Raw genomic sequence first — 27,158 nt, 5'->3', positions numbered from 1 at the left:
AGAATCCCTGAATACTAATGCAATTGCTTATAGAACAACAAACACTTAGAGAGAAGCTTATAAACATACAACCTTTACTGAAAGCACAAAGCACAAGAGAAACAACTTCCTATACTAACAAAGCCACAACATGCCTGACTAATAACCCCAACCTTACAAATGACAACAAGAAATACCCTAAATAACAAGTGCGGGTAAAGAAATGATCAGCCTAAACGATATCTATTTGACGGACTCTCCTGTCAGTTTGACGTATGAGCATCTAACAACCTACATTTTCTTTGTTAGTCATAATGCTTATGTCGAATGTGATACTTGAGTCCAGCCAATGATTTCAAAGCTGGCAAATGTTGCAAGTATGAGGATTACGGGTCACTGCAGGTGGTGCATTTGCAACCACTTTCCTCCTTTGCCTTTCACCCCTAAGCCTGTTAATGCTGATTGAAACAAAGCCTCTTATACCATTGTCCTTATGTGCCACCAGCACAGGAGCCACTCAGGGGGCACTGGCAATGACCTTGTTCAATCCAAGGCTGTTTTCTCAAAGGTTTTTGCTATATTGACTGTTGAGAGGTTACTCTTCAGCTTGTCCTTATATCTGAGCCATGGTCAATCAACATTCATGTGCCCACTATATATAAATGCTTCACAACCACATGGTTCTGGGTTCAGTTCCACTGTGGGTATGTGTCTTCTACTATAGCCTCGGGCCAACCAAAGCTTTGTCAGTAGGTTTGGTAGACGAAAACTGAAAAAGACCTGTCACATATGTGTGTGTGTTTGTGTCTGTGTTTATCCTCCAAACCACTTGGCAACTGATATTGGTGTGTTTATGCTTTTGTAATTTAGTGCTTTGGCAATAGAGACCAATAAAGTAAGTATCAGGCTTAAAAAGACAAATAAGTACTAGGATCAATTCATTCAACTAAAAATTCTTCAAAGTGGTGCCCCAGCATGGCCACAGTATCACAATTGAAACAAGTAATATATGTGTGTGTATGTGTGTATGTAATAATGTGGGCTGACTGATGTCAAAACAGCCAGACAAACACATGCCAACATGGAAACTAAACATAAATGATGATAATAAAGATGTATGTGTGTGTGGACTAACCCCGGCATGTACAATGATTAATCTCTTACTGATGCTTTTGGGTGCATGTTTCATGACAGGTGGATGGGTGCTTAAATTTGGCATATACATATGATCGGTTATTTGTAAGTTTCTTGAACAGTTCTTGTGATTTGAACTTAGATTAAGCTGTGGAAATTTACTGCTGTGAAGTTTACTTCCATTCTTATGTTCATGCTAAATTTGTTGAAAGTTGTATTCATCATCATTGTCATCATTTAATGTCCATTTTCCATACTGGCATGGGTTTGATGGTTTGACAGGAACTGGCAGGTGTCTGTTTTGGCAAGGTTTCAACACCTGGATGCCCGCCCTAATACCAACCGCTTTACAGAGTGTACTGGGTGCTTTTTGCATGACACCAGCACAGGTGCTTTTACTTGGCACCAGCACAGATGCTACATTTTATGCATATATAAGAGTATTGTAGTTCACTTGAAGCATTGCAATATTGAAGAAGGTAAAAAAGAGAGGAAATAGAAAGCTTCTGACAATGTGGAAAGTTTTATAAAACCTTTATATTTCAGGTGCAAAGGCCCATCTTCAGGAGGAAAACTGTCTGAGAAATGTCCAGTTATTCAGGTTCTATTGGGCCTTTGTACCTGAAATATAAAGGTTTTATAAAACTTTCCACATTGTCAGATGCTTTCTATTTTCTCTCATTTTTACCTTCTTCGATATATATATATGTATCATCATTATCATCGTCGTCATCATCCTCCTCCTCATCATCATCATCGTTTAATGTCCATTTTCCATGCTGGCATGGGTTGGATGGTGTGACTGAGGTCTAGCAAGCCAGTGGGCTGCACCAGGCTCCAATCTGATCTAGCAATGTTTCTACAGCTGGATGCCCTTCCTAATGCCAACCACTCTGAGAGTGTAGTGGGTGCTTTTTATGTGCCACCAGCACAGGATCCACTCAGAGGGCACTGGCAATGACCATGTTCAGATGGTGCTTTTTACATACCACTGGAATGGGAACCAGTCAGAGAGCACTGGCATATATATATATATATATATATATATATATATATATATATATATATATATATATATATATATATATATACATATTGAAGATGATTGCTTCTGACAGGACCTAATGAGAGGTGTGCTTGAGGACTCTGCCTCCACAACTCTCCCAGGAATAAGTGGGCAATAAAACGAGATGTTATATAGTGTTTCTTTTAGTGTACAAAATATAAAATTGTTCAATATATCTATATGTTAAGATGTATGTTGAATCTATTGTATGTATATATATGTATGTATATATATATATATATATATATATATATATATATATATATATATATATATATATATATATATACATATATATATATATATATAGTTATGGTATATTCTGTGAAGAACATATTAGAGTACAATATAATTCTCATCCACCTTCAGATTTACCCTGTGCTATCCAGTAGTAGTATGGTACGTACTTCCAGGTTTGCATTTGGGCATTCATCATGTATGAATAGATAATTGAAAAAATTGGATTCTGGTACCAGAATCACCATCCCACTACATCTACATATTCAAAGCAGTTTGCTAACGGCCCTTCAGCAACAACACACCCTGATAAGCTGAGAGACTACTAAATTCAGGCCACAACTGACAGATAGGATGTTCTTGAAGCCAAAGATTTGAAACTTAGAGACAATATTTACATATCGCCTGAGGAAACACAACTAGATCTCATAATGCAAGGAAACAGTTGCATAATCAAGTACCAGCACACCTGGAGAACTATGTTGCATGGAAACAATTGTAGTGATTAAAAAATAAATGTCCAACTGTACCCCTTCTTGTTGACTCCAATCTTTTCAATTATATATACAAGCAGAAAGACTGATTTCTGGGCAGTTTTCTGCTAGCCACTTGATAATATTTTCACATTTGATTCCCATTTCTAATAATTTTTGTATTTTATGTCGAATTATTTCTTTGTATAATAGTGCTCACTTGCTTAATAAATATTGCTTTCATTATTTTATCACAATCATAATCTCTTTTTTTTAAACAAACATCATAGTAGTCCAACAACAGAGGGAGAAGCAGTTTGTCAAGTTTTACTTTCCCCTCAAAGCAACATAGAGATTTCATTTCTGCAGCTCATCTGTAAGCTTTGCACTGTGTGTATGCGAGAGAGAGAGAGAACATTGCAAACAATGAATGGAATAAACATGAAATGCAAAAAATCGTATAAATAAAAGGGCATTACTACAGATGTATATGCCCCGGACTTTGTTGCTTCATAATGTCTAGAAAAATGGATACTTTTTAAGCAAATTTTCTACAAATACCGCTTAGATGTTGTGGCTTCAGAGTATACAGGGATTTATGGGAAAGAATTTTTGCGAGGAGGTGGAGAGAAGATTTTCAGAAAATTCACACGATCTGACTTTTTACCCTCATAACTTTCAGGAAGATGGGTAGGTTTTAATGAAAATTTATACAAATCCCTTTCAAAAGGCATAAATTAGAATTATAAAGAAATTTGTGGGTAAAATTTTTTCGGGGATTTTCCCCATTTTTTAAAACCACATGAATTAATTGATTGTACTGGTATGGTAATATCAAAGTGGAATTGGTGGATGGTTGGAAGGATGAGAGGATTGACGATATGTAAGTATGAAATGATTGATGGTTGATTACTATCAATTTTGCAGAGCCACTTGATATACATTTTTGGTCTTACCCTCTGGAGCATAAATAAACAAATGATTTGGATTGCCAACTCTTGAGCATCCTACATACAGTTGGCCATTGGAAAAAACAGGTTCTGCAAGGTTTAGGCCTACCATGTCCAAAGACTGTCCCTGGGCCTTGTTTATGGTCATTGCAAAACTCAGTTGTACGGGAAATTGCAGTCACTTGAACTCAAGTTGGGGTGCATCTTTGTATGAAAAATGTTTTGAAAACTTTTTTTTACACCCCTCTCCCTCATCATCCTACTCTGGACCTATTTTTTTTTTTTTTTGCACTTCAAAACCATGGAAAGAGCATTTTTGGTAAGAAAATAAAAAAAAGTGTTAATATTTTCAGAGGGAAAAGTGTTTTAAGGGCGATTTGGCTGTTGTTTCTAGCACATCCAATGACAACCCTCCTCGTTTCTTTATCACTCATGCATGTATCAATGTTTTTCAATACTTTTTCCCCCAAAAAATACATTTATATGCTATAAAAAAGAAAATTTGAGAAATTATGAATTTTTGGTAACCCCACTCCCTGCTCCCAATTGTTTCTGTTTAGAAATTAAAATATTGGAGAGCCTGAGCAGGTCATTGTTTGGCATTTATCCACAGTGATTTAAAAAATTACGGAGATGTACTTGCATAGCAAGTGACTTGATCTGAGATACCAGAAAACCAGGGGTTATTTCCAGTCCCCGTTCCCATTACACTGTTTCATGTCCTATCCCACTCCCTGTTCAGTTCACATTTAAATTACAAATAGATTTAGAAATACATGGTGACATGGGAAAGATTTACAAATACTGGCAAGTAATACAGTTGAATCAGAGAATTAATTGATTGTACTGGTATGGTAATATCAAAGTGGAATTGGTGGATGGTTGGAAGGATGAGAGGATTGACGATATGTAAGTATGAAATGATTGATGGTTGATTACTATCAATTTTGCAGAGCCACTTGATATACATTTTTGGTCTTACCCTCTGGAGCATAAATAAACAAATGATTTGGATTGCCAACTCTTGAGCATCCTACATACAGTTGGCCATTGGAAAAAACAGGTTCTGCAAGGTTTAGGCCTACCATGTCCAAAGACTGTCCCTGGGCCTTGTTTATGGTCATTGCAAAACTCAGTTGTACGGGAAATTGCAGTCACTTGAACTCAAATGGCATGTCAGAAGGAATTAGCAGAATTCGTAATATGAAGACAACTTCACCACTTGCTTTGCCAGTGAGAATGGTTGCTTTTAAAAGTCTTGATTGTAAGTTGTGTGCCATTGCAAAGCTTGGGTGAGCCCAGGTTTCTTAAAAGCATGACTGATGTGTCAGTCTTGGGGTGCAAGTTGTGAGGTGTGAGGCCTGCTGGTGCTAGGCTATTCAATAGTTCAATGAGATAGTTCATAGCTTCATCAGAGTTGAGCACAGAGTCAATTGACTTATAGCTGCAACACTCAGCAGGCAACTGATCCAGGAGTTTGATGTTCAAATCACTTGCTACCACATATTTTGGCACTAAGATGGCATGTGTTCTCAGCCAGGTTTGGTCTTTAAATTGAATCTCCAGGTTTGGAAACACTCTAGCCATTAGTTCCTGTATATCCGATACAATATGTCCAAAAGGCAAACTAACCTGGCCAGCCACATTGGTAAAGTTTTAATAAGTCTTAATACGGTAATTTGAAAACAAATATAAAAACACTTTACCGTTCACTCGTTTAACATCTGTTGTTGGACGTATTGTAAAAGTTGTAACTGAATATACAATGGTTAATTCACTAAAGCATATGCGTTAAGTGATAGGAAGAAATGAAAGAACAAAGTTTTAAAATTCACTCTTCCCTCCAGTAAACACATTCTATCCCTCCCGCTCTGTCCCTGTCTGTCTGTCTCTCACATTCCCTGTGTCTCTGTCTCTTCCTGTCTCCTCCCCTTCCCTGATATCAGCCACCCTCATTATGCCACTACATTTTGCCTGAACCTAACACTTTTGCACGCCTCTCATTTTATCATATAATAGCCCAACCCCTGTAGTTGGCCCATTATCGATTTTAAGAACCCCTAAATAGTTAACGATGTGAAATTGGTTGCTATTTGTAAATAATGATATGAAATATATTAACTTTTTTCTTTTTTTTTAATATTTGTTTCAGTCATTGGGCACTCCTTTGAAGGGCCTAGTCTAACAAAGTGACGCCAGTGCTTCTTTTTTAAACCCGGTATTCATTCTATTGCCAAATTGCTAAATTATAGGGATATAAACAAACACCATTTGTAAAGCAGTAGCAGGGGACAAATACAAGCACAGATACACATACACAAACACAGACAGGCTTCTTTCAGTTTCCATCTACAAAATCTACTTGCAAGGCTTTGGTTGGTCCAGGGCTATAGTAGAAGACACTTGCCCAAGGTGCCACACTGAGGGACTGAACCCAGAACCATGTGGTTGGGAAGAAAGCTTCTTACCACACAGCTATGCCTGAAACAAATTTTAAATCACTGAACATTGTATAACAGATTAACTATCTATCATATTGAATATTTTAAATATCTGTTTAATTGCTAAGGAAGTTTTCTTTGCTTTTTTGTAGCTGATATGAATATGACAAAGAAAAGTTTTAACTTTCCTGAGAAACATAAAATGCCACTTTATTTTGTATCTGCTGCCAATGGAACAAATGTAGTGAAGGTATTTATACCTTAGTTTTTCTTTTCTTTCTTCCCCCTTTTTTTTTTTGTAAGCTTGTATCTTTTACCTGTTTCACTTGTTAGACTGCAGCCATGCTGGGGCACCACCTTGAAGAAATTTTAGTTGAATGAATCGACCCTAATACTCATTTTCTTTCTCAAACTTGGTACTTATTCTGTCGGTCTCTTTTGCTGAACTGCTAAGTTATGGGGATGTAAACACACCAACACCAGTTGTGAAGCAGTGGTAATGATACATATTAAGCATACATTGAGTAAATATTTAACAGAAAACCATAATATTATATAACATTTGTTGACATAATGAATTATTTAACCATATGGGCACCATTTTGACGGATAACTTCAAAAACCTTATTAGTTATGGAGTCTGCCAATTTCTTAATAGTAGCAGGTTGGACTGCTTCTGCTGCAGCTTTGATGGTCACCCATAAGACATCTTTTGACGTAAATTAGCACCCATCAGCATATACATCTTGTTTAATGATGGACCAAAGATTTTCGATAGGGTTGAGATCCAGAGATGCTGGCAGCCATACCGTCAACCTTTTACCTAGTATGCTGTAAGACCCTAGGGATGTTTGGGTGGTCCTAGCAGAGTAGGAGGGAGCGTTGTCATGCATGAGTACGAGATTCCTTAGAAGTGACAGCAGTATGTCATCTAGCCAGGGAGCCAAGACCTCCTTCAGGAGATTGCAGTAGGCATCTGTGGTCACTTTAATTTCTTCAGGCATCCTGACTGGGCCAACAAGTCTGTCTCCAATGATACCAGCCTACAACATGGTTATTTTGTCCGTCATCCTTAAACAAACCTTATTCAGGGACCTTTTGAGTGGGATGGACTACTTGACCTGAGGAAAATTCTAACTGGCATCTCACCTGCAAGGTCATGCACTGTTTATCTTGGTATAAGATCACCATGTCGCACACATATGGTCGTGATGCATGTGCCTGGTGTATCCTTATCAAACAGGTAGTCATGATGGGTATATTAGGCTTTGTATATTTGTACTCTAGTGTCACTTTGATGGCATATATTGCTCTCGCACTCAATAATAATAATAATAATAATAATAATAATAATAATAATAATAATAATAATAATAATAATAATGATGATGATGATCATGATGATGGACTCTCCCATCAAAGATGATGTATGGGTGTTCAGCTTCTGCTGAATGACCAGTACAAATGATTTGTTTATAGTGATCAAATGTGTGTGTACATTAGCTCACACCCTCCATCAAAACGACTTTGCCTGAACAGGTGTACAGTGTACTACGTGTCAGGTGGCAAAGTTATTGTCGAGCAATGTAAGATGAAGTGTTTTTCTCAAGAACACAACGCGTCACCTGGTCTAGGAACTGAAACTGTGACCACACAATCATAAGTGCAATACCCTAACCACTAGGTTAATGATAATGATTTCAAATTTTGGCACAAGGCCAGCAATTTCGAGGTAAGTTGATTGCATCGAGCCCAGTACTCAACTGGTGTGGAAGCATGTGGCTTAGTGGTTTGGTTAGAGTGTTGAACTCATGATTGTAAGATTGTGGTTTTGATTCCTGGACTGGGCAATATGTATTCTTGAGCAAAGCATTTCATTTCACATTGCTCCGGTCCACTTAGCTGGGCAAAAATGAGTAATCCTGCAATAGACCAGCATCCTGTCCAGGTGGGGAATATATATGCCATGGAAACCAAGAAACTGGCCTTATGAGTTGGCATGAGTTGAGAAGGAAACTTCACCTTTTTTTTTTGGTACTCAACTGGTACTTATTTTATTGACCTTGAGAGGATGAAAGGCAAAACTGATCTCAATGGAATTTGAACTCTGAATATATGGATGAATGAAATACTGCTAAGCACTTTGCCCAACTTGCTAATGATTTTGCCAGCTCACCAAATAATAATAACAATGGTTTCAAAATTTGGCACAAGGCCAGGATTTTTTTTTAGCGGGTAGGGGCAAGTCAGTTTCATAGCCCCCAGTGCTCAACTACTACTTATTATATTTACCCTGAAAGGAGGTAAGGTAAAGTTGACCTTGGTGGAATTTGAACTCTGAATGTAATGAGTAAGAAGAAATATTGCAAAGCATTTTTTCAGCACTAACGTCTCTGCCAGCTTACTGTCTTACATAATAGCAATGATGATGATAATAAAAAAGTACTGGCTTCATGACATGGTGAAGCCTAGTGCCCTCCTGTTAAACAATAAGTCCTATAATGTCACTAGATATCTAAGCCAAATTAACAAACCAGACCACTGGTAAGTACAACTAATGCTTATTTTATGTCCTCCTTCTTTTGATTATGCATAAAAAATAAATTGTTTTGGAAGAATTGCTTAACCAAGAATGAAGCACAAACACAAAGGCAAAAATGAATGAATGTAAAACAATGCCAACACTATATAACCCATCAGCCATGAATAACAATACAAATATGAATAGAAATAATACCAGCCAAATGAAAATTTGTGAGAAATGTTGAGTTTTATGCCATCACGCTAGTAAGCATGTGCAATACAAGTGTCAGAAGCCATAGCCACTGAGAGAATGTCTGCTTCTCATTGCTAGTGTCTGTCAAAATAAAATGAAAACAATTAAAGAGAGATGGGCCAAAGAGCATCATCATCATCATCATCATCCAGTGTTTGAATCTGGGTTTTGTCCTTGTTAAGTGGGGTGGTCGGATCTACCTCACTGCCATAGCAACCGCTCTCACACCGTCTCGCCATCTTGCCTGGTTTTGGGCGTCCTCCCTTCTCAAGCCATCCCTCCCAATCGCCTCCTCCACCTGTCCTCCCCATGTTTTAGTTTTTTTTTTACAATCCCTATACATTATGTTTTGTGAGATACTGTTGTATGTGTATTTAGTATGCAGAATTCTCCTGAGATATTTTCTCTCAGCCCTTTTGTTAAAATATATGAGTATGATTTCTAAATTTGTCTCAATAATACAAGTTTTTCTGGGTGAGGTTTTTATACAATTGAAGAATTAATTTACTCATTGACACTACTGCTGTTGTTTTGAAGGCAGGAGAAACAGTGATGTATGAAAATTCCTAGGGAATAGAAGAATGACTAAGATTAAGAAATATTTAATGAAATATTGAAGTATCAATAAGAGATATTATTAACAAGTCTTGACTAGCATTAATGTATTGGTCTTACTACTACTACTACTACTACTACTACTGCCACCGCCACCACCACCACCACAGTAGTAGTAGTGGTAGTGAGGTATACAATACTAGTAGTGGCTTGATTTATTTGATCAAGTTCAATCAATTTGCATTAAAGATAATAGAAGTATTATATCAGGAGACTGTCATTATTTGCTGTCTTCAACAAAAGAGACTATATTTTTAGATATTAGTCCATAATTAAAGTTATTTGCTTAACTCATGTACTCATACTGAAGATAAAGTACAACCTTTAAGGTTCTTTTTTTCTTTGTTTTCAAAAATCACAATAACCTTAAATTGAGCATTGCCCATTGTTGTTTACAAGCACAGTTCAATGTAAAAATTATTGATGAGGCACTAGAGATCAATATTTACTCAACATGATCCCAACTTCTTTTCTTAGCAAAAAAGAGAAAAGAGTTCTCAGACAGAAAATTCCTTATTACTCATATTCTCTCCTTTTATTAGTTTTACTTACACAGCAAGTTGTTGCTATGCATATTTCCAACCCTATTTTATTGTGAATCTAATTTACTCCTGTCTGTGTGAGAAACAGTTTCTTTTTATTTAACAAACATTTGGGAACAATCACCTAATTTTTTTTCTATTAAATTGTTCTGGAGGAGAGAGCTGTTCCCAAGGCCTTTGCAAGTTCTCTGAGACTAATGAGGCCAATGTATTAACCCTTTAGCATTTAAACCAGCCATATCTGGCCAAAATATTCTACCTGTTTTAAGTTCAAACTAACCAGATCTGGCTTCTCACACCTACCCAACAATATCATTCTAAAAATTAACAAATACCTCATCAAAATCTCAAATCTACAAAATAATGCATGATTAATTCAAAACAATGTGAATGTTAAAGGGTTAACGTCACTCTTGTACAAATTGCTGGATGCAGGAAAAACATATGCAAGGAAAGAATTCCAGAGGGTTGAATTCTACAAGGCCTGGGTAAATGGAGTCAGTATAGGTGACAAGAATAGGAGTAACACGAGTTGTAGAACTTGAATGGAAGCAGTACAAGACTGATTCCAAGGAGTACAAGCTATAAAATGGTGGTAGAAAAGGTGGAGAAAGGTGACACGATACATCTTTGGTCCAGAGGTTGGAGAGTGATGGTGAGTGACTTCAGGTCAATCAGTAAAGTAACCTTTCTTTGAATGAGATGTAGGATGTTTGTGTGTTGCAGAAGAACAGGTAGTACTGTCCTAGATGTGGGAGCAGTATTCCATTGTGGGTCTCCCTTGAGCTTTGTAGAGGGTTACTAGTTGTTAGGTTCTGAATTATTTTCTAGAGGAAGTTAATGTTCGTGATGCAGTTTTTACTGTGTTCAGTATGTGTTCACTAGGAGAGATCCTTTGAGATACACATTTCAGCTTAAAAGAAGTGTCCATTAAACCAGTCAGTGGTTTCATGGTGGTTTGTAAGCTCTCTCAGCTAATTGAGTGTATGACAAAAGGGGACATACCCTCGATAGCTGAGTTAAGGAAATATTGTCACAGATCACCATCCAATGATGTGGTAGCCATTTAAGCAGAAGCTCTGAACAGGAATAATTGAAGGAGATGCACCAACCTCTATATGAGAAATATATAATGTTTGATGAAAAGAAAGGCTGTTGAAAATTAAAGTGCAGAGGAATGAAAAATCAACTAATGATTGATGAGATTGTCTTGAGAAATTGTAGAAAGAGGGATATAAATTTGTATATTCTTTTATCTTTTACTTGTTTCAATCATTTGACTGCGATTATGCTGGGACACCGCCTTGAAGATCTTTTAGTCGAATGAATCAAGTCCAGTACTTTTTTTTAAGCCTAGTGCTTAGTCTATTGATCAATTTTGCTGAACTACTAAGTAACAGGATATAAACACACCAATAGCCATTATCAGGTAGGGGTTGGGGACAAACACAAACGAAACACACACAGATATATACATACATACATACATACAGACAGACAGACAGACAGACAGACAGACATATACGACAGGCTTCTTTGAGCTTCCATCTACCAAATCCACTCACACGGCTTTGGTTGGCTCAAAGACACTCACCCAAGGTGTCTTGTAGTGGGACTGAACCTGGAATCATTGAATCAGTTCTTATCCATTCACCTCTGTAACACACAATGCTCTCAGACAGGTGTCATGCAGTGGTACTGAACCTGGAACTATGTGGTTGAGAAGCAAACTTCTTTCCACACAGCCATGCCTGCTTGGATCAATTATAAAAAGGTATATGACCTAGTTCAATGCTTGTCAGTCTAGTGTTGTGTGGATCCATCAAAGATCTAGGAAAAGTTTACATGTCTGTTAGAAAATGCAATGCAACATTCGAGAGTAATTGCTAGGAAAGAAAGATTAGCAGATGTACAGATTAGAAAAAGAATCTTTCAAGTGGACAACCTCGCCTTCATATTTTGTTTGAAATAGCACAGATCATTTATTCATTTATTCTGTTTAAAGCTAAATAAGGTATTCTTTGGGAAAAATTGGGGAAAAGTGAATTTCCATGGATAATTTAAAGCTTTATGGCAAAAACAACAATCAAGCAGAGTATTTGGTTCAAACTATGAATATTGAGTTGTGACACTGGGATAAAATTTGGTATCAAGAAATGGACTGTGATAGACATAAAGCATGGGAAAAATGTAAAAGTGTTGGAATCACTGTATCTGGTGTTAAAAATATCAAAAGCTTAGATATGTGAGTTCAATTCCTGAACTGGGCTGTGTGTTGAGTTTTTAAGCATTGCTTGATTTCACTCAGCTGTAGAAATGAGTTGTGACATCACTGGTGCTAAGCCGTATGGGCAGCTGCTGGTCTTCCATAAACAACGTTTCTGAACTTGTACCTCAGAGGGAAACTTTCTAGGTACAATCTCATGCTTTTACCCTTTTTTAGGTGTAAAAGAAGCCTTTAAGTTTCTTGGAAAACTGGTAAGTGATAAAATCAAGAGATTATTTTTGTATAATTAAGAAGATTTTAAAATCAAAATTGAATGCAGGAAATATTATGGAAGTAATCAACTTTGGGACAGTACCACTAATAAGGTGTTGGTTAGTATACTTTGGGAGGAGAAAGGAGGAACTGCAGAATAAAAGCAAGGAAGTGACTTGCAAGTAGGACAAGCAAGTGGCTTACAATACACATGTATTGTAATCAGATGTAAATACTAGAAAAGAACAAGAGGAAGAAGGGAGTTAATGAGTGTTGAAGAGGTTGTAGAATTATATAGAAAAAGAACAAGTCTAGGATTCTGCATAGAAGAGGAAAAAGTTCTTCATAAGAAGGTGGTGAAAGAAGGATTATTTACAAAGTTTGTTGGACCCTAATGGAGAGTGTGTCATGTAAGTGATGTGGAATGTCCATTTAATATCAGTGGGAAGAAAATGTAGAATATTCCACTCACTTGAAGTATGGAATTCTCAAATACTGGAAGAAAGATGTTGGAAGGTCATGAGCATATTAATTACCATTGGGACTTTTGGAATTGTGACAAAGAAGTTGTGAGTAATACTTGGGAAGCTAGACCTTAATCTGGGAGTGGGTGCAGTGCAGAAAATTGTTAACATATTTACTTGGATAAACACAAATTATCTGGAAAGACTTTGATGCAAAGCAAGGACAGACATAGACAGCATGTCAAGATTTTAATAAGAACAAAGTTAAGAATGTTTTTTTGTTGTAGACTACATGCTGTGAGCCAAATGGAAGAGTAATTAAACTGGTTACAACGTAAGTACCATATAACAAAATAAATAAACCAGTCATGGGATTGGCTGAGAAAGGGAGACTTGAAGCGCGAAACTGAAAGTTTAATATTTCCAGTTGAGAACCAAACCCTCAAAAATAAATCTACACAAAAGAACACACACACACACACACACATATATATGGGAGAATGTACGAAAAAAAACAACAACAGACGAGGACAGATGGTGTAAACAACAGAAGGATGTATTAGTATGACGCTCGGGAATACGGAAAGTCTTTAACGTTTCGAGCTACGTCCTTCAACAGAAAGAATACGGAGAAAACAAGGAGAAAAACACGAAGAAAAAAAATGAATAGTCACTGGTCAACGATCTATCATGACTTCTGCTGACCGGAAGTTTAGAAAGTTTGCACAGGAGAGCTAAGAAAAGGGGGAGAAAGAATGGTGATCGAAGAACGAGGAGCTGTGTATGTGAGAGAGAGAATGCTGGTGATCTTGACGTATGCATTTGTGAAAATGGGGAGGGGAGAAAGGAGTTGGTCAGTTGTAGTGTGTGCATGGTGTGATGTGAGGGTGTTGGGAGGTGGGGAAGGCATGGGTGGAGTGTGGGTTAGGCTGAGGGTGGGGTAGAGGTAGGGGGTGGGTGTTAGGAATTGGATGGGGTGGAGTGGGAAGGTAGAGTAGGAGTGTGTTGGGGTGGGGTGGGATGAGCTTATGAGGGGGGTTGACGATGAAGGGGAAGGGGAAGGTGGGTATGGGAGGGGGGAGGAAGAGAGAAGAGAGTGAGAGAGAGAGTAAGAGAGAGGAGAGTAAGAGAGAGGAGAGAAAGAGTAGGGGTGAAGAGAAGTGGGAGTGAAGAGAAGTAGGAGTGAAGAGAAGTAGGAATGAAGAAAAGTAGGAGTGAAAAGAAGTAGGAGTGAAGAGACCTACAGAGAAGTAGGAGTCGGAGCAGGTGGGGAGAGGCAGGTAGGAGGAGAGGGGAGAGATGGGTGGTAGGAGGGAGGGTGGGGGAGAGAGGCAGGGGGAGGGGGTTAGATGAAGAGGGGAGGGGAGTTGAGCCCATGTGGCGCAAAGGAGCGAAGAGAGAAGATTAATCCCTGTTCACGGCGGAAACGGGAGTCCGGATGGCCCCTGTGCATAGACAATCCAAACACGGACAGGTGTTGCTGCAAGGAGTGACCGGCAGAACGGAAATGACGTGACATCGGGGTGTCATTGCCAACGTTGATGTCTCGGAGGTGTTCCGCGAATTGGTCAGCCAGGCGATGCCCCGTTTGTCCGATGTACAGAGAATGGCAGAGAGAGCAGGAGATGCAATAGATAATGTTGGTGGAAGTGCAGGTGAAGGAGTCGGTGATGCGATAGGGTCGGTGATGGGTGCTGGTGAGGAGGGTGGTGTTGGAGAGGTAAGGGCAAGTGCGGCAGCATGGGCGGGAGCAAGGGAATGAGGTTGGGAGGTTGGGTTGGGGAAGAAGCTGTGGACCAAGAGGTCTCGTAGGTTATGGGCTCGTTTGAAAGAAGGGAGGGGTCGATTAGGGAAGATGTGGGAGGTGGAGGGGTCGGACTGGAGGCGCCGGAAAGCTCGGAGAATGGTGCGTTGGAGGGGTAGGATGGTGGGATGGTAGGTGAGGGGAAAAGGGAGGTGGCAAACGGCAGGGTACAATGGGTAAATTGTTGCCATTTCATATTTTTAATTTTGTGCATGCGCATTGTTTGTTTTTGATTTTGATTGGACAGAAAAAATATGAATTCTGTAGATGAAGTCAGAATAGTACTCGAGGAGTATTTTTTATCACAGACAAGTGAATTTTGGAAGAGGGGCCTTGCAAGTCTACCAGATAGATGGAAGAACATTGTAGAAAATGAAGGAGAGTATATTTTAGATTAAAAAGAATTTATCTTAATTTTGAAAAACAAAAGAAGTATAAAAAAGAATGCAATATTTATGGGATGCCCCAATATAAAGGCTACCAAATAAACTATGTTTTCGGCACAACATCTCTTGTTTACTACTTGTTTATAACCTTGGAAATGAGGTTGAGTCCCACAATTTTGAGGTCATTTTCAGGCAATATTTTGATATGCTTCTAATGTTTCACTTTCATCTTATGCTTCACACATGCTTAGAATTCTACTCAGACAAACATTTATGAAAATGTACACATAAATATTGTATCAAAATAAGCCACGACCAAAAAAATTTCATTATTTACATTCAGCGGATATTTGTCCTCATCTTGTTTGTTGTTAACACAACGTTTCGGCTGATATACCCTCCAGCCTTCTTCAGGTGTCTTGGGGAAATTTCGAACCTGGGTTCTCATTCCTAAGGTATGTAAATAATGTACATAATTCCTCATCTCTTAAATATAGAACTGCAAAAAAATTTCATTAAAAGACATCCATTTCTCTATATGTTATAAGGAAATACAGTCACTCACTCTCTCTCTCTCTCACATGCACATGAACACATACATCCCAAAAAGATGTATGCATATGTATTTATGTACGTTTATATGAAAAATAATGTGTGAGAGAGAGAGAGTGAGAGCGAGCGAGTGCCACTTACACATGTATGCAAAAAAATACATACATGACAACACACCTTCACTCACTCACTCACTTACTCACACACGTCCATTTCATATATACGTACATACATCTTGCACTTTCTCCTTTCTTTCTGCTCTCTTCAAAGCATGAAGAAATAAAATTTTACGGAAATTAACAAACAATTATGTGATCCCATATGATCAACCATATGATTGAGTTGACAACTTTGTTGCTTCAAACAAAAGAATGCTATAAAATGACTTCCTTTGCCACACACATGCATGTGTGCATGCATGCACACACACACACACACACACACACTCTCTCTAGGTAAAACTTCTGTACAAATTATGTTATTTCTTGCCGTGTGCACATACAAAATTACAGCTCAAATCCAATTGAAATTACCTTTTTCTGTTCTGTAATTTGCATTTGTGATGAACATATTTAAAACCTGATCTTCAATGTAAACCTAAAAGGAAGTTTTCCCAGAAATCCTGTCCTTTACCTGTTGTTTCTAGCATGTCTATGATGACATTTGCACCTCCCACCCCACTGGTTTCCTAAATTTCTTCTGATTCCTGTTTTCGATACAGGAGATTAGGATTTTGCCCCCAAACACGTTCTCAATATTTTAATTTTCTCCCTCCCCACCCCAATTTCTTCCTTTTTACTTTTTTCCAATTTTTTGTCTTGGTAATCCACAGAGAAAAAAACAGAGTACGAATCTTTAAGAATTTTCTTCTACCTTTTTTCTTAAAGAAACACTAAAATCTTCTTAAAGAAACACTAAAATATATATTTCCCAGATTCGTAATCTCTGTATTTTTCCACGTGGATTAAAAAAAGATTCAACAAAAGTTACAAATTAAGAAATTGCAGTGGGGATGGGGGGGAAATAAAATGTTTGAAAATGTGATTTCTACATTCATTACAACAGTGGTCCACAATGTGTTTGCAGTGCCAGTACTCATATCAACATTTGGGCTGCTTGAATGGACGCTTGATGAGATTTGAGCCATTGATGTGAAAACCTAAAAAATACTAACAAGCACACATAATTTCCATATAAACGGTGACATAGACTGCCTCTGCCTAAAACATAAACAAGGCGGCAGAGGCTTAACATCGATCCAAAATGCCTTTGAATGTCACATTATATCCCTTTGGCAACATCTTTTAACCACCAAGCGTCGAAGTGCATCCCTTGACCAAGTTTGCATACATGAGGCTGATAACATCATAAGGCTTGGAAGGCAGCTCCTTGAGCAACACTCTTTGTCTGATAACCTAGAATACCTACTCAAAGAAGTCGCATGACTCTACCGCAACATATCATCAGATGAAAGGATGAGCCTATATGGGCAGAAGACTATGCATTGGATATGTTAGCAGATAGCTCCATGATGATAGTAACATCAATCATCAAAGTAGTTTATCATGGACGAATAGCCAGATTATTACCTCCCACTTTGAAGGATATGCGTTTGCAATCCAGGAACAGGAAATATCAACCAAGCACCTAGTGCACAAAAGGGATAGAGATGTAGGAAAGCCGTAAAATGTGACAACTGATGCAGACTATGTGGAGTTCACACTGAAGATATCACCCACATCATAAGAAATTTCTGAAAATGTCATCACAGTATTATGTACTGATGAGACATGACATTGTAGCTTGGGTACTCTTATAATGAAATCCGTGAGAAGGATAATCCCAAGGACAAAGAAATGAAAACCCACAATATGGTAGAAGCCATAGCCACTCATAATAAAAAGGAATGCTGGTGGAATGTACCAGTGAAGACCTCAATAAGATGTAAGTACAACAGACCTGAGGTAATGATTTAGGATAGAGAAGAGAAACTCTGCACAGTTGTGGAAATTAGCTGCCCAGCAGATGTTAACATAAAGCTGAAGATCAGTGAAAAACAGAACACCTATGCTGAGCTATTGAGAAATCTGCAGTTACTCTATCCAGATTACAAGTTCAGGTTTATACCTGTAATTATTGCGGCCCTGGGATATGTAACACACTGCCTAACTACCAATCTTGAGAAATTAGGCTTCTCAAATCAGAAAAGAGAAAGCTAATTTGAAGACTACAGATCCAATCCATCACTGGAACTGTAAAAATTTGTAAAACTTTCCAGAAGTTTATCATTTAAATATATATGAGCATGTCTAGATATGTAACTATATGCATGAGAATACATACATAAAACATACAAATCTGTACATACATACATACATACATACATATATACATGAAGGAACCTTGAATCTAGGTTAGAAACCAGTTCTTTCTCTATTGGCAAGAAATCTTAAAATAAACTAAATAATGACATAGATAGATAGATAGAGAGAAAGAGAGAGAGGCAAATAAACATAGGTTTTTGGCCAGCTTTGACTCAAGCTACGTCTAACTTAATAACACCACAATCACACAGTTTATTTCTACCAAATTCATCCACTAGGCTTTTGTCAACCTGAGTCTGTAGTAGAAGATGCTTTGCCCAAGGTGCCATTCACTGGCAGTGAACCTGGAACCATGTGGTTGGGAAGTTTGTTTCCCAAACTTCTTACCATACAACCACACCTTCACTGTATTTATTTTCTTTCATAATATCTTTGTTTGAGCCTTAGAAGACATCTGTAACAGCATTCGTTTTCTGAAGCATGAGATCTCCTAACATTTAACTTCAAAGACAGGTTCTGGTATTCAGAGAAAAAAAAAAAAAAGATGAAACTGAAATACACAAATATAATGTTGAATTATTTCAATAATCTTAAGCTAAGTCATTAACATTTAATGAAAATGGAAAATTTCCCCTTGCTACAACCTACCAAACAAGTCTTGACAAGCATACAGCCTGTGATTAAAAACACTCTTGAGCTGCTTAGAATCTTGCAAACAAAACAACATGTTCTTTATTCTTACCATTATGTGCTGAACACCGATATCTTTTATGTCAACTTCTTGGCCTACTTCAGATTTGCTTTTATTTTATTCATCTATCACATACATAGACATGTGCACAGACACATGTACAAACACACACAGACACACACACACACACACACACACACACACACACACTCACACGCACACACACACCTGGATGGATGTATAGATATAACAGGAGAGCCAACTTCTGAGATTAGCTCAGTATTGTTACTAGTGCAATCAAGAATATGAAAGCACACAAAGTTATAGATCCAGTTAGAATAGTTGGTAAAAAGAAGTGAAAAGCTTGATGATGTGTAGGTATTATGCTTTTTACTGAGAAGTTAATTGAATTGTTTTGGGTTGGTTTCGAGTTTAAGGTATTCTAACAGTGACCATCTTGGTTTTCTATGGATATCTAGGACTATGTTATATAACATGTCTTTTTTAACATAGCAGACTTTAAGAGGGAGTTTTGGTTGCTATTTCTTGCAACTAGACTGACTATATAGACTCCCTTATTAGCTTGAAGTAAGTTGTGCAAAATGTGTTATCACTATTGATGTGAACAAAGAGGAGGTACTGGAGAGATCCACTTGTCCAGTAGCTGAGACTTCATCAAGCTGATGGATGAAGTCTTGAAAGAGTGTTAAGAAAGTTAGGAATTGGTTATCTGACATTGCTAGTGGTAGTGGTAGATGTCTACAAGGGAAGAAACCATTCTGATTCTATATCCAAAGAGTTCAGAAACAAAACAGATAGAGGCATAATATACTTAGATTCAGTGCAAATTGCAGAAGTTCTATAACTATCTGAATATTTTATTACCTGTGGAATGATTGAATTTTTCAGGGTGAATCATTAATTATCTGCAATGCACCAATTGTTTTACTATTAGTAGAAAAATTAGTTGTACACGTTACTAGAAACGATCTCTTCCTTGTCACTATGATGAACATTTGTATTTGAAACATCGATTAAGTTATCATTGCTATTAAATTAATCATGGTGGCTTTGGCTGTCTGTTAGCTCTAACAAAGAACAATGTCCAGTGACCCTTTTTCTGTGGGTTGAAGGTGTACTAGGAACCAAAATCCATCAAAGGCTTTCATCTCACTATGGAAACAGGGTTTTATTGAATTGTTTATAAATCTTTTACCTTTTACTTGTTTCAGTCATTTTGACTGTGGCCATGCTGGGGCACTGCCTTGAAGGGTTTTAGTCAAATGAATCAATCCCAGGACTTATGTTTTTAAAGTCTAGTATTTATTCTGTTAGTTTCTTTTACCGAACTGCTAAGTTAGGGGGTTGTAAACATATCAACACCAGTTGTCAAATAGTGTGTGTGTGTGTGTGTGTGTGTGTGTGTGTGTGAACACACCCACATAGATATATTCATATATATATATATATCATCATCATCATCATCATCACCATTTAAAGTCCATTTTCCATGCTAGGTGGGACTATATATATGTATATATAACAAGCTGGGTGGGACTATATATATATATATATATATAACAAGCTTCTTTTAGTTTCTGTCTACCAAATCCACTCACAACACTTTGATCAGCCCGACCCTATAATAGAAGACACTCGACAAGGTGCCAGGCAGTGGGACAAAACCTGGAACCATGTGGTTGGGAAGCAAACTTCTTACCTCACAGCCATGCTTGCATTTATAAATGTACTATAAATGGATGGAAAAATCCCATCATTATCACCCAAGTTTTATACATCAAGAAGGAACCAGACATCTGACCATGTCTTGTGATGATGATAACATTGAACAAGTCTGTGACCAGATTGACCAGATTGGGTGGCAATTAATGAAGTGGTAAACAAGAAATTATTCAAGTCCTGCCTATGAAATCATCTACAGAAGATTTGGCTTTGGAAACGTTTGTACAAGATGGGTCCCAAAACAATTCACAGAACTACATAAAATTGTTTCAAAATCTACCAATGGCTTTTGGAGCATTATGCTAACGAAGCATTATGGAGAAAAGCAACACTGGTGACAATTTTTATTAGTGCATTAATGATTCACTCTAGGAATATTGGTTTCAAATTTTGGCATAAGGTGAGCAATTTCAGGAGATGGGAAAGTTGATTACATCGACCCCAGTGCTGAACTGGTACTTAATTTATTGATCCTGAAAGGATGAAAGACTAAGTTGACCTCCATGGAATTTGAACTCAGAACATAAGGATGGATGAAATGCCGCTAAGTATTTTGCCCAGCATGCTAACAATTTTGTTGCTCACTGTCTTCTTTCACTCTGGTTATATTGATCTCTTTCTTAATAATTAATAACTCAATCTCATAACATTGATTTCTTTATTAATGACACTCCTTCATAATATTGATTTCTTTCACTGATACATGATCAGTTCCTGTAGGGGAGGCAGGGCCAGATTAAGATCCATGGAGGCCCTAAGCACTTAAAAGATCCTGATGCCCCCATATGTAATTCAAAATCTAAACTTTAGTAAACCATACTTTAATTTTTCAAAATGAAACAAAACTAACAGTAAGCTGGAAAATAATGTTTGTACTTGTATACATCCACTTTATTTATATTGAAAAGTTTTCTCCTACATCTTTTTAATTGGAAAAATTTTGATCAGAACCTCACTACAACACCATGAACACTTCAAAATTATATTTCCAATCATATAAACATCATCATCATCATCATCACGGATATTAAGATGAGGATGATGAGGATCTTTACATGATTGGAAATATAATTTTGAAGTGTTCATGATATTGTAGTGAGGTTTTGATCAAAATCATTGCAATCAAAAGAAGCACTTTGAATATTTTTTTTTTAGCAAGTTTAAAGTGATTTCTTTTGTGCCATAAACCATTTACCATTTCTATGGAGCCACCCTCTCTTGATGCCCTAATGGTTAATCCAGCACTGAAGGGAGGAAGCCTAATCAATCCAATCATTCTGGGCACACTATTAGTACTTATTTTTTCAAAGTCCATCTTAATGGAATTTGAACTTAGAACACGGAATTAGCTTGAAGCATTTAGTCCAATATGCTACCATTTTTGCTCTGCTGATGTAAAAGCCCATAAGTAAAAGAATTGTCATGACGTGGAAAATGTATAAAATAGGCTCAGGTAATATCTTAATTATTCAAGACAAAATAATGGTGTTTGCTTGCAATAATCCTTTTGAAGATGGTAAGGAATGGTGTTAGAATTATGTATGCATTCTGGACAAATGCATAGAAGAATAAGTGTAGGTCAATGTTGAGCTTTTTGAAACCAATCTAAAATGCATCAGGTGTTTCCATTGTTAAAATTATGCAACTTCTTTTTAAATTTGTCATGTGTTCTGAAAATGGCTAATTTTCTTTTCTATTAAAGAAAACTGAATACTTAAATCTCTATGCATTTAAGAAATTTTCTTGTCAATGACTAGACTGTAGACAGGAATAAATACAGATATATGTATGTGTGTGTGTGTATATATATATATATATATGTACACACACACACACACTCACACACACACACAAACTCCAAATAAATGTGTTAAGTGCACTTCTTTCATTTGTCTACTTACTTGTGTATCATCATCATCATCATCATCATCATCGTTTAACGTCCGCTTTCCATGCTAGCATGGGTTGGACAATTTGACTGAGGACTGGTGAAACCGGATGGCAACACCAGGCTCCAGTCTGATTTGGCAGAGTTTCTACAGCTGGATGCCCTTCCTAACGCCAACCACTCAGAGAGTGTAGTGGGTGCTTTTACGTGTCACCCGCACGAAAACGGCCACGCTCGAAATGGTGTCTTTTATGTGCCACCCGCACAAGCCAGTCCAGGGGCGCTGGCAATGATCTCGCTCGAAAATCCTACAGGAGCCAGTCAGGCGGTACTGGCAACGGCCACGCTCAAAATGGTGCATCTCATGTGCCACCCGCACAAGAACCAGTCCAGGGGCACTGGCAACGATCTTACTTGGCTTGCCGGGTCTTCTCACGCACAGCACATTTCCAAAGGTCTCGGTCAGTAGTCATCGCCTCGGTGAGGCCCAATGTACGAAGGTCTTGCCTCACCACCTCAGCCCAGGTCTTCCTGGGCCTACCTCTTCCACGGGTTCCCTCAACTGTTAGGGTGTGGCACTTTTTCACGCAGCTATCCTCCTCCATTCTCACCACATGTCCATACCAGCGCAATCGTCTCTCTTGCACGCCACAACTGATGCTTCTAATGTTCAGCTTTTCTCTCAAGATACTTACACTCTGACGGGTATTCACATTGACATTACACATCCAACGGAGCATACTGGCTTCATTCCTTGCGAGCTTACGTATGTCCTCAGCAGTTACAGCCCATGTTTCAGTGCCATGTAGCATGGTTGTTCGTACGCATGCGTCATACAGTCTGCCTTTTACTCTGAGTGAGAGTCCCTTTGTCGCCAGCAGGGGTAAGAGCTCTCTAAACTTTGCCCAGGCTATTCTTATTCTAGCAGCTACACTTTCAGCGCACCCACCCCCACTACTAACTTGGTCGCCCAGATAGCGGAAGCTATCGACTACCTCTAGTTTTTCACCCTGGAATGAGATAGAAGTTGTTTCCTGTTTGTTTACAGTCTTTATTGCACCTGAACATCTGCCACAAACAAAAACTAACTTGCTAGTTAACCTGCCTTTGATGTTGCTGCACCTCTTATGTGTCCATAGCTTGCACCGGGTACATCTTATAGAGTTACTACCTACTCCTTTTCTACATACTGAGCAGGGCCATCTACCTGAAGGGGTTTGTGTTTTATCTACCTTCCTACTTATTATATATATATATATATATATATATATATAGACATACATACAGGGTGTAATGGGTAAATTGTCACCATTTTATATCTTTAATTTCATGCTTGTGCATTGTTTGTTTTTGATTTTGTTGACTACACAGTATAATAGGTTCAGTTGGGCACCATCTGAGAAAAATAGTAGCAGGATGCAATTCACTCTGCCAGAAATTTGGAGTTGACATGCTGTACTGCTTAGCACTCATGCCAGAAGCTCTGATATGAACATTTCAGAGTTTTTGGGTGTCAGTCTGAGGAGAAAGCAATTTGAAGATATGTACTGAGAGTGATAAAAATCAATCATCCAGTCAACATCATGGTGTTTGGAGTGATCACTAGTGATGGTGACATTATGCCTCCATTCATCTTCCCACACATCCTCAACACAGAGGCCTACATCAAGTGCCTGGAGGAGATTGTGCTGCTCAGGGTCAAGAGGGTGGCTGCTGGAAAACCTTATGTCTGGCAACAGGACTCTGCACCATGCCACGTAAGCAGGAGAACCCAGTCATGGCTGTTGGACAATTTCTGTGACCACATCACCTCTTACATCTGGCCACCTAACTCCCCAGACTGCAACACCCTTGATTATTATGTGTGGAGTGCAGCTGAGTGAGAGACCAACAAGACTTCTTGTAACATCAAAGATGAACTGAAGGCAAGGGTTATGGCAGCATTCATCAACTTAAACAAGGAGACTGTCCAGAAGAGTTGTTGCAGGAGATTCCAATGTCGTGTAGAAGCTGTGGTTGAAGCCAATGGCGATTTTATTGAATAAATTTACTCTTTAGGATTTTAAAATATTTTAATGCAATTTTGGTAAATATATCTGTTAAAATGAGATGTCAGTCTTATTTTCATTTCTGCTTAATTTAGACGACAGTTTATTCACCATACCCTGTGTGTGTGTGTGTGTGTGTGTGTGTGTGTGTGTGTGTGTGTGTGTGTTTGTGTATGTATGACGTTCATGTATTCATTTTGCAAGATTCTTGATGTTAATTTGTGTGTTGAAACAGATATTGTTGTATTTGGGGATGGTCATGTTGCCAGTATAGCCAATGAAAACACATGCACTATATATTTGGTGTTCACTTGCTTCAGTTTTATTCTGTATTAATTGTATTTCAGCCAGGGTTCTTTTGTCACACTTCTGTGACCTCATCAGTGGTCCTTTGCTTTCTTCTTTCTTTTTTGTGTCTGCATGTGTCTTTATCTGTGCATGCGTATGTCCCTGTGTGTGTCTATGTTTAGTTAGTATGTGCGTGGGAATGTGTATGGTACCTGCATTATCAGTATCCACTGTTTAATCACGTTCGTTTAATATACTTTTATTTATTTTATTCATTTATTTTTATCTGTTTACTTTTTCATTTCTTTCTTTTTTTGTATTAATTTAATTTAAAGATATTTTGTTTATGTATATAATTATCTAATTCTATTTATTTATCTGTCTATTGTTTCATATTATTATTAGTTTATGGGGATCTTATTCTGTCATTGGTTGTGGCGTGTGGGGGATGTTTGCTAGTGTTCCATTCTAGTTATCTATTTAGGCTAGGTTTATCTTCTATTTTGTGTGTAGCTTCCATAATTTGTCTAAGCGTTGCGTCCGTTCTATGTGTGGACAAGATTTTAGCTTCTATGTTGTTGAGTGAGCCCCCTTGTTTCCGCTTGGCATGCTGGTATAGAACCGATGAGCTCTTCTCTTCCTTAAGTTCCCTCCAACTGTAAAATGGTTGGCATTTGGAAAAGCATCTGGCTGTAAAAGCCATATCAAAATGGACCTTGCCTGTGCTGGTGCCAAGTAAAAAGCACTCTGTCCACTCTGTGTGATGGTTGGTGTTAGGAAGGACATCCATCCATAAAAACCATGCTAAAACATACACAAGTTTGGTGAAGTCTTTTGTCTGACCATCCAACCTATGCCAGCATGGAAAGCGAATGTTAAACAATAATGATATATATATTAATATTATTTTGAGACCTATCTGTTGCAATGTTTTGAACAGACTTGAGAATCATATTCGCCATGATAGATCGCTAGCCACTAAACCTTTTTTAATTTCTCTCCCTGTTTATTTTTGTGTTCCTTTCTGTTGAAGAGCGTAGGCTCGAAACGTAAAAGACTTTCTCACTTCTTGAGCGTTAAACTAATACATTTGTTTGTTGTTTACACACCTGTTTTCGTCTTTTGTTTTTCTTTTGTAAATTCTCACTCAATCTCTCAATAGATAAAGTCAAATTGTTGAAGATTCCATCACTCATCAAGTGATACTTAAATGAAATTCAGTATTTTGTCTTTTTGTCAGTACATTGCGACAGAGGTGGCTTGCAAAAACAAGTTTAAATATACCAGGAAGCCAAGTAATATTTCAAGTAAATAGGAGTTGGCTACATGCAGAGATAGTAATCAAATATTGGGTTGAGTCATACTACAAAACCTTTACAATACTTCAATCACATCAAAATAGCCATAGCTGTCAGACATTCCTTAGGTTAATCTCAGCGTTATAAGGAAGTTATGCTATGATGTGAATAAAGCAATATGTAAGCTAGAAGCAGGTGTCTTCTAGCTGAATGTGTAATAATGAAGGAAAAAAATTGACTCCTTTAGCTTTGTCTTTTATCTTTTACTTGTTCTAATTGTTGGACTGTGGCCAAGCTGGAGCACCACCTTGAAAGGTTTTAATTGAACAAATCAACTCCAGTACTTATTTTTTGAAGTCTGGTATATATTCTATTGGTCTCTTTTACCGAACCACTAAGCTGCAGGGACATAAACAAACCAATGCTGGTTATCAAGCAGTCATTTGAAGGGCTACTAATACAAAGACATATACATATGTATGACAGGCTTCCTCACAGTTTCCCTCTAACTAATTCACTCACAAGGCCATTGGTTGGCCTAGGGCTGTAGGAAAAGGTGCCATGCAGTGGGACCGAACTTGAAACCACACTTCTTAATCACACAGTCACGCCCATGTACTTACCTAAATATGAAAAGCTGATCTTGAGAGAAAAGCTGAACATTAGAAGCATCAGTTGTGGCGTGCAAGAGAGACGATTGCGCTGGTATGGACATGTGGTGAGAATGGAGGAGGATAGCTGCGTGAAAAAGTGCCACACCCTAACAGTTGAGGGAACCCGTGGAAGAGGTAGGCCCAGGAAGACCTGGGCTGAGGTGGTGAGGCAAGACCTTCGTACATTGGGCCTCACCGAGGCGATGACTACGGACCGAGACCTTTGGAAATGGGCTGTGCGTGAGAAGACCCGGCAAGCCAAGTAAGATCGTTGCCAGTGCCCCTGGACTGGTTCTTGTGCGGGTGGCACATGAGATGCACCATTTT

The 27,158-nt window shown here is 38.1% G+C and overlaps 1 protein-coding gene across 1 annotated transcript in view; it reads left to right on the top strand.

Moving 5' to 3' along the window:
* LOC106873102 (rab-like protein 2A) overlaps nt 1-27,158 on the top strand; it is a 143,569-nt gene that overhangs the window by 84,254 nt on the left and 32,157 nt on the right. The window contains exon 6 of the mRNA XM_014920330.3: nt 6,433-6,530. Within this exon, the coding sequence (XP_014775816.1) occupies nt 6,433-6,530 (98 nt within the window). The remainder of the gene's footprint in view (nt 1-6,432; nt 6,531-27,158) is intronic.

Source organism: Octopus bimaculoides, chromosome 19 (genome assembly GCF_046866305.1).
Source record: "Octopus bimaculoides isolate indiv1 chromosome 19, ASM4686630v1, whole genome shotgun sequence".
In the NCBI taxonomy this organism is placed as follows: Eukaryota; Metazoa; Mollusca; class Cephalopoda; order Octopoda; family Octopodidae; genus Octopus; species Octopus bimaculoides.
Note: the sequence above shows the minus strand (reverse complement) of the source record. Positions and strands in the feature narration are given on the sequence as shown.